The 10,439-nt window shown below is 27.0% G+C and overlaps 3 protein-coding genes across 12 annotated transcripts; 1 reads left to right on the top strand and 2 right to left on the bottom strand.

The window, feature by feature from the left end:
• Positions 1 to 785: 785 nt before the first annotated feature.
• On the bottom strand, positions 786 to 4,978 carry LOC124426651 (run domain Beclin-1-interacting and cysteine-rich domain-containing protein). 5 transcript variants are annotated; one of them, XM_046968599.1, is made up of 9 exons: positions 4,274 to 4,976; positions 3,999 to 4,150; positions 3,744 to 3,927; positions 2,407 to 3,642; positions 2,045 to 2,322; positions 1,784 to 1,966; positions 1,526 to 1,708; positions 1,258 to 1,411; positions 786 to 1,098 (listed from the first exon to the last, which is right to left on the bottom strand). In XM_046968599.1, exons 1-9 carry the CDS (start codon positions 4,451 to 4,453, stop codon positions 898 to 900), a joined length of 2,751 nt encoding a protein of 916 aa, XP_046824555.1. In that variant the 5' UTR covers positions 4,454 to 4,976; the 3' UTR covers positions 786 to 897. The 5 variants fall into 5 exon arrangements, with proteins under 5 accessions (XP_046824555.1, XP_046824551.1, XP_046824553.1 ...); XM_046968595.1 differs by having other exon boundaries at positions 2,045 to 3,642; positions 4,274 to 4,457; positions 4,536 to 4,973; XM_046968597.1 differs by having other exon boundaries at positions 2,045 to 3,642; positions 4,274 to 4,457; positions 4,823 to 4,837.
• Positions 4,979 to 5,351: 373 nt separating this feature from the next.
• LOC124426654 (transcription elongation factor S-II) lies at positions 5,352 to 7,142 on the bottom strand. 4 transcript variants are annotated; one of them, XM_046968603.1, is made up of 4 exons: positions 6,964 to 7,142; positions 6,362 to 6,539; positions 5,909 to 6,264; positions 5,352 to 5,835 (listed from the first exon to the last, which is right to left on the bottom strand). In XM_046968603.1, exons 1-4 carry the CDS (start codon positions 7,030 to 7,032, stop codon positions 5,500 to 5,502), a joined length of 939 nt encoding a protein of 312 aa, XP_046824559.1. In that variant the 5' UTR covers positions 7,033 to 7,142; the 3' UTR covers positions 5,352 to 5,499. The 4 variants fall into 4 exon arrangements, with proteins under 4 accessions (XP_046824559.1, XP_046824560.1, XP_046824561.1 ...); XM_046968604.1 differs by having other exon boundaries at positions 6,956 to 7,091; XM_046968605.1 differs by lacking the exon at positions 6,964 to 7,142 and adding an exon at positions 6,873 to 6,893.
• On the top strand, positions 7,140 to 10,414 carry LOC124426652 (uncharacterized protein F21D5.5). Of its 3 annotated transcripts, none has more exons than XM_046968601.1 (9): positions 7,140 to 7,264; positions 7,811 to 7,971; positions 8,110 to 8,597; positions 8,769 to 9,014; positions 9,117 to 9,188; positions 9,266 to 9,544; positions 9,626 to 9,907; positions 9,985 to 10,046; positions 10,172 to 10,414. In XM_046968601.1, exons 1-9 carry the CDS (start codon positions 7,227 to 7,229, stop codon positions 10,293 to 10,295), a joined length of 1,752 nt encoding a protein of 583 aa, XP_046824557.1. In that variant the 5' UTR covers positions 7,140 to 7,226; the 3' UTR covers positions 10,296 to 10,414. The 3 variants fall into 3 exon arrangements, with proteins under 3 accessions (XP_046824557.1, XP_046824556.1, XP_046824558.1); XM_046968600.1 differs by lacking the exon at positions 7,140 to 7,264 and adding an exon at positions 7,322 to 7,695; XM_046968602.1 differs by lacking the exon at positions 7,140 to 7,264 and adding an exon at positions 7,325 to 7,714.
• The last annotated feature ends 25 nt before the right edge of the window (positions 10,415 to 10,439 follow it).

Below are 10,439 nucleotides of genomic sequence, written 5' to 3'. Positions count from 1 at the left end.
TATTTTTTAACTGTAAGCATATCTTATGATACTAAATAACTAATTACAAGTTTTATCATATTTATCCTTGTACATATTATCTACAAAATATATCTTTTTTTAACTAACTTGTATATAATATTTTATTGGAAATATTTATTCTATGTTTACTTAATGTTTTAAATTATTTGGTATTTTAAACATTTTTAAATGTCTCTTGTTTAAATAACATTTTTTGATAGAATATGTTTATCATATTTCTCTTTTTTTATATTGCGGTAACAATTACTAGCAAAAAGATATATATCTTCCCTTAAAATGTATTTATTAAATAAAAGATATATAATTGAGAAAATTAGTATTGAATATCACAATTTTGTCAGTCTTACCATACCTAATGATATGCATTTAAAATGTGCTCTTAATATACAATGTGTTTTATTTATCAGTATATCATTAAGCACAAAGTATTGTTACAATAATAACTGATAAATAAAACAATTCTATTGAGATTAAGATACATTCTAAACACTAATCATAATGTATGTTATAATATTATATATAGGTATGGATAGTATTTATAATATTGTTATTAGTAATATCCAAATACTCCACGTCACTATTATTTATGCACATTTTATTAATACTAAATAAATAGTTAATAATTAAAAGGAACCAAAAAATCTCTATATGCTGATATTGAGAATTTGAACATACTAAACATTATCGATTATGATTACAAAGAGATTATTCTTTAATAATATTAAAAATTCTGTTAAATAAGGAGAAGAAAAATATACAATCAATTATAAATAATAAAAAATTTAATTTATATATAATTTAAAAATTTTCAAAAATTTATCGTTTACATTCTAATTTAATTGGTGTTTCTATAGTTGAAAACATTCTTACCTTTTGTCAAAGTGCTTCTTGTCTCGATACTCGTCTAGCTTGCAAACGATTACAACGTTTACATTCTAGTTTATTTGAAGTTCGTTTACATTCATTATGGAAGCAAGCTCCACAAATTTCACATCGAGTAATTTTAGACAATTCCCATGGAAATATCACGTCTTTAGAATAACATACTTCGCATACGAATCCTCTTGCTTGACATAACTAAAATACAAATTGAATAATGCAATTTAATGACAAAAAACGTGATCGTATTATGATTAGGTACTAATAAAATATAATATAAAACGATATAACTTTAAACACACACACACACGTGTGTGTTACATATGTATGTTAATGATTAAACAAAATATTTCATACTTCACAAGCAGCAACATGTGCATTACACACTTCGATTAATTCTTGTAACTGCATCGGTAATATACCAAGTTTAACATACATCAGGTCTTGAATGGAATACACATGTGGATCATTTATTATATAATTTGACTCTTTCTTTAAAATATCTTGAACACTGTTGAAGGTTTAAAAAGAAAAAACATGTTAGAAATATGTATTATCCATCATAAATGTATTAACAAATAATTATAAATAACTATCTAAAATCAAAAATAATAAAAGAACATACTTTACTGCAAAACGGCAAGTATATAAAAAATCTTTCAGGAAAAATAACTTTGTACGAAGTATTCTTGTTCTCTCTAACTGTTTTATACGTCTGTACAATGAAGCATTTAAATCCTGTATTTGAAACAATGGATCAAGCATCATTTGATCTAACAATCTGTATGAAAAGTTGGACACAGAATACCTTAAAATGATATAAATGAATTTAACACATTTTAAGCAAAATGGAGAATACATTGAAATAGATATTTTGAAATACCTATTAAAATCCCATTTTGATAAAATTTTTCCAGGTATTAGAGTTACTTGATTCGTATGACAACCAGTACAAAAATATCTACCCAAGTATTCACAATATCGAAACTTGTTAGCATATTTGACTGCAACTTTCATACCACAACCTGCACATCTATAATTCTGTTTAGCTATTAAAGTTCGTCTCCTATGAAAACACATTGATAAGATAATTATAACTAATCTAACAACTGTGTTATTTTTATATGTGACTTTAAATGCTTACATAGGTGGAGGATGTGGAGTAAATATAATCTGTGGTCTAGGTGGAGCCCATTCTATAGTTCCACGTAATGGGATAGATTCCTCTGTTTCAACTTCATCTGGACTAACAGGCCAGCTTTTTGGTAATGGTAATAATTGTTGTGGAGCATCTTTTTCAGAGACAAGCCATTGTAATTCACTTGCTCGTGGGAGCTGTTTCTCACTAAATCTACTAATAAGCGATAATGCTACACCTTCTGCAGATATAATACTTCCATTTTGTGACGATTCTAAACCTTGCTTAAATTGATGCAAATCAGTGTCAGAATATAGTGAAGCCATAGATGCAGATATTCCAGAATTTTTTAATTTTGTCATGCTTACATTATCTACTTCTATATTTTCTACATCATCTGTTGAAATACTATCAGATGGAGTATTAGAAGAGCTTGACAAGGGACTCGCACTTTGATCAGTAGTAGTTGTGTCAGTTTTTCCATCACTAAATAAATCACGATTCCATGTTTTTCCTCTGTATCGTTCTTCTTGTCGTTGACGTCGTCTAATTCGTATTCTTTGTTTAAGATTATTAATTTCTTCATCACTATCTTCAACAGTTTCATCTACAAGACACCATTGCCTGTTACACTTTATTTGTTCAATAGCGGCTATCATAGCTTCAGAGATACTAAAATGTGCATTTTCTCTATCTAATTCAGCATTAGCTTTAGAAAATTGTGCAGAAGACAAAAAACTTGTCAAGCTTTGTCCTTCTATAGGACGTGGAAAATATCCTGTAGCCATGGGTTGGACACTACTCCCTCCATCCTCCATAAAACTTTTCTTTGGTGTTCTAATATCTTTTTGTCCTTCAATTTCTATTGACCATGAAATAGAAAACTCGGGTGCAGATCCTGGCAAAAAAGTAGTTTTCTTTTTTAATTTTTGATCAATTTTTATACCATTTGAATTAGTCGCAGATTTCTTTAAATGTATTCCATCTGTGTTGTTCGATGAAATACAACATTCTTCAACTGCTGCTCTTATTGAATCCTCATAATTTAAAGTATTTGAACTTCCACTAGATGTGTTTAACATTTCTTTATCATGCGCTATTTTTAATTTGTTCCTTATTTTTCTTGTAGGAGTCTTTGGTTTTGTTGCTACTTTTTCATCCACAGAATTTGTTGATCGTTTTACATCTGAGTAATTTATGTGAATTATTTTTGACAACTCAACAGGAGGTGTTTGAATTCTAACAGTTTTGTGCACACAAGTATTTTCATTAGACTTCAAAACAATTGAATTTTCTGAAGAACTCTTATAAGAGTCATCTAATGTTGGAAGACTGTTCCAAGTTTTCAAAGATATTTCATTTATTTTGTCCATCTTATTTACATTGTTTTTATTAATACTATCTTGGTTATGCTCAGAGGTAACATTTTTAACACTTTTATTCGTGCATGATATTTTGAATGACTCTAACTGACTGTTTGTTTGAATGTGTACTTTTCTCTCTCTGAGTATACCAACAGTTGTAGAACAAAAGTTGGCAGGATAAGATGAGGAACGTTTATGTCTTTTAGGGCTTAAATTAGAAGAAATCCAGTTTGGTTGAAACTGTAAATATTTAAATTAAATTAATTTATTACATAGAATTATATATATATATATATATATATATATATATATACTCATTCTACAAATAGATAATGACTTACTAAACATGGATCAATCTCGGTAAGAAGTACAGGTTGATTCCTTTCCACAGCTTTTAAACATATGAGTGTAGCCTCTGCTAAATTTTCTTGACATAGGAAAGCCCATGGTTCAAGACAAGAAAGTAAATGTTCCTTATCAGATAAAAGCCAGGATAGTTTATGAGATAGGTTGTGGCTTTCCAAACTGTCAAGATATTCCTGATATTTATTTCCTAATGATAAAAATCAGTTTTTGTTTTAAGTTTATGTCTTTACCTTTTGTACAACCATAACATATCCTTTTGAGAAATTATTTTTGCAGGTAAATTAGAAAAATAATCTTCATTTTCAGATACTATAGGTGATAATACTAACGATGGTTGAAGCCAATTTAATCCTTGAATAAAAGTCCAACAATCTGGTTCACCCTTTAAATTTTAATTATTATCGATACTAATAATTTATTTTAATAAAAATTTAAATTACAATTTTACAATATATCAATGAAAATATTATATTTTGTTTCTTGAATGCATATACCTCTTACTTACATTAGAATTGAATATACGACAACCATGTTTAAAGATTTGTTCCATCGCATTATGTAATCGATTTAAACCACCATAAACATTCCATACATTTGCTATACCATCAATCAGCAATCCTTCTACTGTAGACCTGAGGTTCTGTAGAAGTTGCCATTGTTCTTTCACATGTATATCTTCACACATTCTTCTGATTATAAAAAAATATATTGCTATAAATAAATTAATTTGTTTATCAAGTATCAAGAGAAGATCAAGAAAATAATACAATATTATAGTTCAAATGACAGTATATCTGATAGCATTGTAAATGTTGAATAATATTGCTTGGGACAATATATATCATCCAATATCTTCATGACGTTTAGATTCTATTCAATTATTACGTATTCAAGTATTTTCATATTTTAAAATATATAAATCAGTTTCTCTTTGTAGAAATATAGACAAAGATGCAAAAATTATTTCATTATTATTGACAACATCCATCATCTATGGTCACATGCCAATTACTGCTAATTTAAATAAGGTTAGAATAATGTTATCCTACTAGACCTTCAAGTTCCTCTTTTATCATATGACTACGATGCGTCTGCGCACTATTCGGCCATAATTAGGTTAATATCTTTAAGTTATGAGATAAAAATCTATCTATGATTTTAATTCTGTATCTATAGAGTCAGATGGCGCAGTGATTCATTGGTGTACTATTTTAATGCATGTCATATATGCAAATTTCTACCAACACACACTCAATCAATTGTATCTGCTGAAAATGTGACAAAGGCGTGTTAGTCCATATACAAATCATAGATTTAAAAATAAATTAGAGATTAAAAATAAAAAAACATGAATTATACTACAAGTTATAATAAAAAGTTCAGCAAATTAGGGAGGATCAATAATTATCATTCATTTAAAATCTCTAAGATGTTTACTTAATCCATCAAATTCAAAAAAATTAATGACAGTCTCAATTTAAGTGCTATAAAGTACATTGATTAAATACATTCTGTTCTTAATATATACATTCGAATAGATATTCTAATTTAATGAAGATGTAGTACTAATCAGATAATCAATGTACATTTTAAGATTCGTAGTGTTTATATATTTTTCAATGATGTCTTATTGGCATAAGCCAAACAAATACCAATTTATAGATACATTTCGATTGAAGTACATTTTTCACGTATGACAATGACAAAGAATTACGAAAGCGATGAGAATAATTAGCAAAATTTCCATCGATTTCCACATTCGTTGCACAACACAAAAGTAGTCATAGGTTCATCAGCTGATCGTGTCTGTACTTGATTATAGGTACAATTGCGCTTTTTGCATTTGCCACATTTTAATAAATCAGTTTTAGTGCCTTGTACAGTAGCAAGTTGTGCATCATTAATTGCTTCCTTTTTAAACTGTTCCCGTAATTGTTTTATTTCATCACTTGCCATTTCCTCAGCTGTCATAACAGCTAATCGTGCTGGAGTGATAGCACCAACAAGAAAATTAGTTCTTAAATTAGGATTTTTAACGTCACGTAAGTTAGCAACCCGACTGCGTACCTATAAAATAACATATAAGATTTACAAACACAATTTACAAGCAAGATTTATTGTATTTTAACTTATTATTTACCCTATTTTTGTATCTATTATCAGTATTCTTAAATTCCGCATAAATTGCTTCCTCTAATTGTTCTGCTAGTTCTTCTGGACTAGCACATCCATCAATTGTTTTTCCATCCACTCTTAAAGCAGCAGCTAATAATTCTCTACATTTTAATCTTACAGCATCTGTTGTAGTCGGAGCAGGAAATGAAGCTTGTTTCCTTTGAAGGTCTTTATTAGGCTTTTCTTCTTTCATTTTAACATCACTTCCATCCATTGTATCTTTGTCTTTCTTTTGATCTGCGTCATCTTTATTTTTTTCTGATTTTTCTTCTCTTTTTTTTGAGCTACTTGAAGTAGTAGAATCTTTATCTTTATTGGACCCTGAAATGGAGTTGAAACTAATCATGAAATAAAACATATGAAATGTAATTTTCTATATAATCATACTTTTTTTTACAATTATATATGATTTTCTTACCTGATAAAAACTTTTTCCAATTTTTAATAAGTGTTTTAGATAATGAAATTACTTCTTCATCTCTACTTGATTTTCTTAAAGCATTTACAGTCATTCCAATTCTCGTCTTTGTTAAAAGTTCTAAATCAACTGGAAGTTTCTGTAAAATTTTAAGTAACTCCAATGCTTGTTCTTGACCCTGAAAAGAAATAAAGAAAAGCACTCAAAAGCAACTAAAATATTTTTCATTTCAGAAATTTGTAATACTTATTGTTTAATATTCCTCCAGAGTATCATGTATAATTTTTATTTCACAAAATAATAAGTTTTTGACATTCAAAATTATCTCTCTTATAATAGTTTCAAAAATCAAACTATACGAAATCAAACACTTTTAATATTATACTTAGAACATGCACTATGATTAACTTTATTATGTTCTATGAATTATAATAAATTTGTTTATTTGTAAATTCTTTATATTTCAATAATTTATTTAATTAACGAATTTCAAGAGACTTTTATTCCGGACCTTTTATTCCTGAAATGCTATCCTCCTTGATCTAATACTTCGAACATGTTCAAGCGATATACAACTAGATTAATTTTACTCACTTACTCACCGTCCCGTCACCACTTGACATTTTGTTTAATTTCTTTTGAATTCGTAAAACCTCTTCTTCTGCACTCATTGTTAAAATGGACTAGTTCTTTCTTAAAAATTAATATAAATACACAAAACAGTGACCGAACAACAAAACTGTAACGGCCGTAGATGCAGTTTAATCATGTATTACAAATACAAAAGAAAACGTAGTAGAGTATTAAGGCGCCAAGATTAGATCAGCCACCAGCAGAGGCCGCATTGACCAATCATACGGCGATTATGTATCTAATGACACCCAGGAGAGTACGAAGGACAAAGTAAAATAAAATTTTTAAATAATTATTGATATTACGAAAATATAAATTAAAAATGACATGAAGTTAAAAGTTTTTGTTTATTATACTGTTGATCGTTGATTAAAATTAATCGAGTTTGATTGATTAGTTGCATTAATTATTCAGTACCAATCAAATACAATGCACAATTAACTAAATGACTAAACAAAAAACATCGACAATGGAATATTTCTATTCAAGTGTCCATTCTTAAAAATCATTTTCATTGAATTTTTTTATAGTAAATTTACTATAATTATTTTTTTTATAATTATAGAAAAAATGATTTGAAATACTATGATATATAATAAGCTGATACATTGATATGATAGATGTTGACAAAATGATAAAGCAATGTATAAAATTTTACAAACGATAATATTACAATTTCTTGAAACACGACGATTACAAATGTAACATTTAAAAATTACAGTGAGATTTATATCAGAAATATATAGATTTAAGATTATATAGATTAGATTATAAATAAAAAGAGTGACTTAATTTCATCGGATTTTTATTTTACAGGACTTTTTATTATATCGGAATGAGTGAACGAGCTAAGAGTTGTTATTTACGAAGTAACAGTGATTCTCTATCGACAGTTTATTTACCTGACTCTACTCCAATTTTTATAGGACGTTCTCAAGAAACTAATATTACAGATACAAAATGTTCGAGACAACAAGGTTTAATATATTATAACTTTCAAATATTTATTATATGATTATATATATATATATATATATATATATATATATCAATTTATATATTATCATTTTTAAAATGTTAATTGTGAATTTTTTAAAAATTATTTATTTTATTAGTTCGACTATGTGCTGATTATTTACAACATACAGTATCAGTTCAACAAATTGGGACAAGAGCTTGTGGTATAAATGGTTTTAAAACACAAAAAGATGTTAGATCAATCATTAACCATAATGATTATTTAGAAATTTTATATGGAAAGCATACATATCAAATTGAATTTAATCCACCACCTAAAGAAAAGCAAAATCAAAAATTTCTACGAAAACGATCTTATGATTCGGAAGATGAATCATTAAGTATGAATACAACAAATTCATACAAAATACGCAAGGTTGAAAATGAATGTAATGCTACTATACAGGAAACAATCAATAAAAATGATTATTCAAGAAATGAAGAAGATAATGAAGAATTAAATTCTATCGCTTCCACATCCAAAGGGAATGATACAGATAATAATAAAACTAAAGGAACAGAACTTTGGGAAAATAATAAAGAATTATTAATTTATACGTCATCGAATATACAAAATCGTACGAAGGTAATATATATTATATATATTGAGAAAGAACTCTCTTGAGAGAGAGAGAGAGAGAGAGAGAGAGAGAGAGAGAGATTTTAATTGAAAAAATGAAAATATTATATGATACAGAAGATAATACATAACATTAATTTTGTATTAAAATTGTATTACAAAAGTTTTTTATTACAGATAGCTGCATATGATATGGATGGTACATTGATAAAGACAAAATCTGGTCTTATATTTCCAAAAGATTGTAATGACTGGCAATTGCTATTTCCTGAAGTACCTAAAAAATTAAAACAATTGTATGAAGATGGTTATAAAATTGTAATTTTTACAAATCAAAGAGCTCTTGGTACAGGAAAAGTGACAATAGAAGATTTTAAAATAAAAATTGAAAGAGTAGTACAAAAATTAGGTGTTCCCATTCAAGTAAATATTTCTACATTTCTAATGTTTTATTTATTTTAAATAATTGGTTATAATTGGTTATATTATAATTCTTTTCTACTTATATAATATTATAATTTATAGGTTTTTGTTTCTATTGGGAAAGACATATGTAGAAAACCAGCACCAGGAATGTGGAATAAATTAATCAATTATGTATGTAGAATATAAGAATATTTCTATTTTTTGAAAATATATATCATTATTATAATGACATAATTATATCTTTTTAGAAAAATGGAGGTTTCAACATAGATAAATCAAATTCTTTTTACGTTGGAGATGCAGCAGGTCGACAAAAAAATTGGGCACCTGGTAAAAAAAAAGATCATTCTAAAGTTGATCGTTTAATGGCTATGAACATAGGTTTACAATTTCAAACTCCAGAAGAACACTTTCTTGGACATAAAGCTGTATCATATGTTTTACCTACATTTGATCCAAAAGCATTGTTAAAAGATGGTGATATATGTCATCCTGCTGATGCTAAGATTACTTCGAAACAACAAGAAGTATGTATATAATAGTATAAAACTAATATAACAAAAATTTTTGATTATATATAAATAATAATGATTTTATAAATACAACAGATAATACTCATGGTTGGTAGTCCTGGTTCTGGGAAATCTCATTTTACAAAACTTTATTTAAGCGAATATGATTACATTAACAGAGATACTTTGGGCAGTTGGCAAAAATGTATATCTGCTATGGAACAATCCTTGATCCAAGGAAAACGTGTTGTTATAGATAATACTAACCCAGATCCTGCCTCACGTGAAAGATATATTGTAGTAGCAAAGAAATATAGTATTCCAGTAAGATGTTTTCTCATGACAACAAGTACTGAACATGCCAAACATAATAATAGGGTAAAATGAATTTTGTTAAATGTTTTTTAATTTTATTTATAAATTTCTCATATCACTTTAATTTTATTTACTTTTAGTTTCGTGAGTTAACTGATTCTAATCACGTCAAGATTAGCGACATTATTATAAATTCTTATATGTAAGTAAAAAGAAATTTTTCAAGTAACTGATCATGTTCATCATATTTTATTAAAAATGTACTATGTTGTATTTGTTTTTTATTTATACATTATCAACATTTTGCTATATATTTGTTTTTTTTAGGAAAAATTATGTACCGCCAACTTTAGAAGAAGGTTTCACAGAACTTGTAAAAATTAATTTTATTCCACGATTTTTCTCTGAAAGAGATAAAGAATTATATGAAATGTATTTACTTGAAAATTAATTATATTTATTAATATTAATTGTAACCAAAATAATTTTAAAGTATCATTACAATTATTTATTATAGTACTATGTAAAATTGATGAACATATTAGATGAAAATATATTTTTAACTTTTAATTGAGTATTATCCTATCACCTACAT

The sequence above is a fragment of the Vespa crabro genome, chromosome 9 (genome assembly GCF_910589235.1).
Source record: "Vespa crabro chromosome 9, iyVesCrab1.2, whole genome shotgun sequence".
Lineage (NCBI taxonomy): Eukaryota > Metazoa > Arthropoda > Insecta > Hymenoptera > Vespidae > Vespa > Vespa crabro.
The sequence above is the reverse complement of the archived record's forward strand: the minus strand, read 5'-3'. Positions and strand labels throughout refer to the sequence as shown.

What these genes read in the sequence shown, in the direction of transcription:
- LOC124426651 (XM_046968595.1), bottom strand. Translation starts at nt 4,453, where the DNA reads ATGTGTGAAGATATACATGTGAAAGAACAATGGCAACTTCTACAGAAC. An exon ending in CCGAGATTGATCCATGTTTA is followed by an intron (nt 3,643 to 3,743) that starts GTAAGTCATTAT and finishes AAATATTTACAG; the next exon opens with TTTCAACCAAACTGGATTTC. An exon ending in CACATGTTGCTGCTTGTGAA is followed by an intron (nt 1,099 to 1,257) that starts GTATGAAATATT and finishes TTTGTATTTTAG; the next exon opens with TTATGTCAAGCAAGAGGATT.
- LOC124426654 (XM_046968603.1), bottom strand. Translation starts at nt 7,032, where the DNA reads ATGAGTGCAGAAGAAGAGGTTTTACGAATTCAAAAGAAATTAAACAAA. An exon ending in TGTCAAGTGGTGACGGGACG is followed by an intron (nt 6,540 to 6,963) that starts GTGAGTAAGTGA and finishes ATTTCTTTTCAG; the next exon opens with GGTCAAGAACAAGCATTGGA. An exon ending in ATAATAGATACAAAAATAGG is followed by an intron (nt 5,836 to 5,908) that starts GTAAATAATAAG and finishes GTTATTTTATAG; the next exon opens with GTACGCAGTCGGGTTGCTAA.
- LOC124426652 (XM_046968600.1), top strand. Translation starts at nt 7,637, where the DNA reads ATGTATAAAATTTTACAAACGATAATATTACAATTTCTTGAAACACGA. An exon ending in GAAACACGACGATTACAAAT is followed by an intron (nt 7,696 to 7,810) that starts GTAACATTTAAA and finishes TTTATTTTACAG; the next exon opens with GACTTTTTATTATATCGGAA. An exon ending in ATTATTATAAATTCTTATAT is followed by an intron (nt 10,047 to 10,171) that starts GTAAGTAAAAAG and finishes TGTTTTTTTTAG; the next exon opens with GAAAAATTATGTACCGCCAA.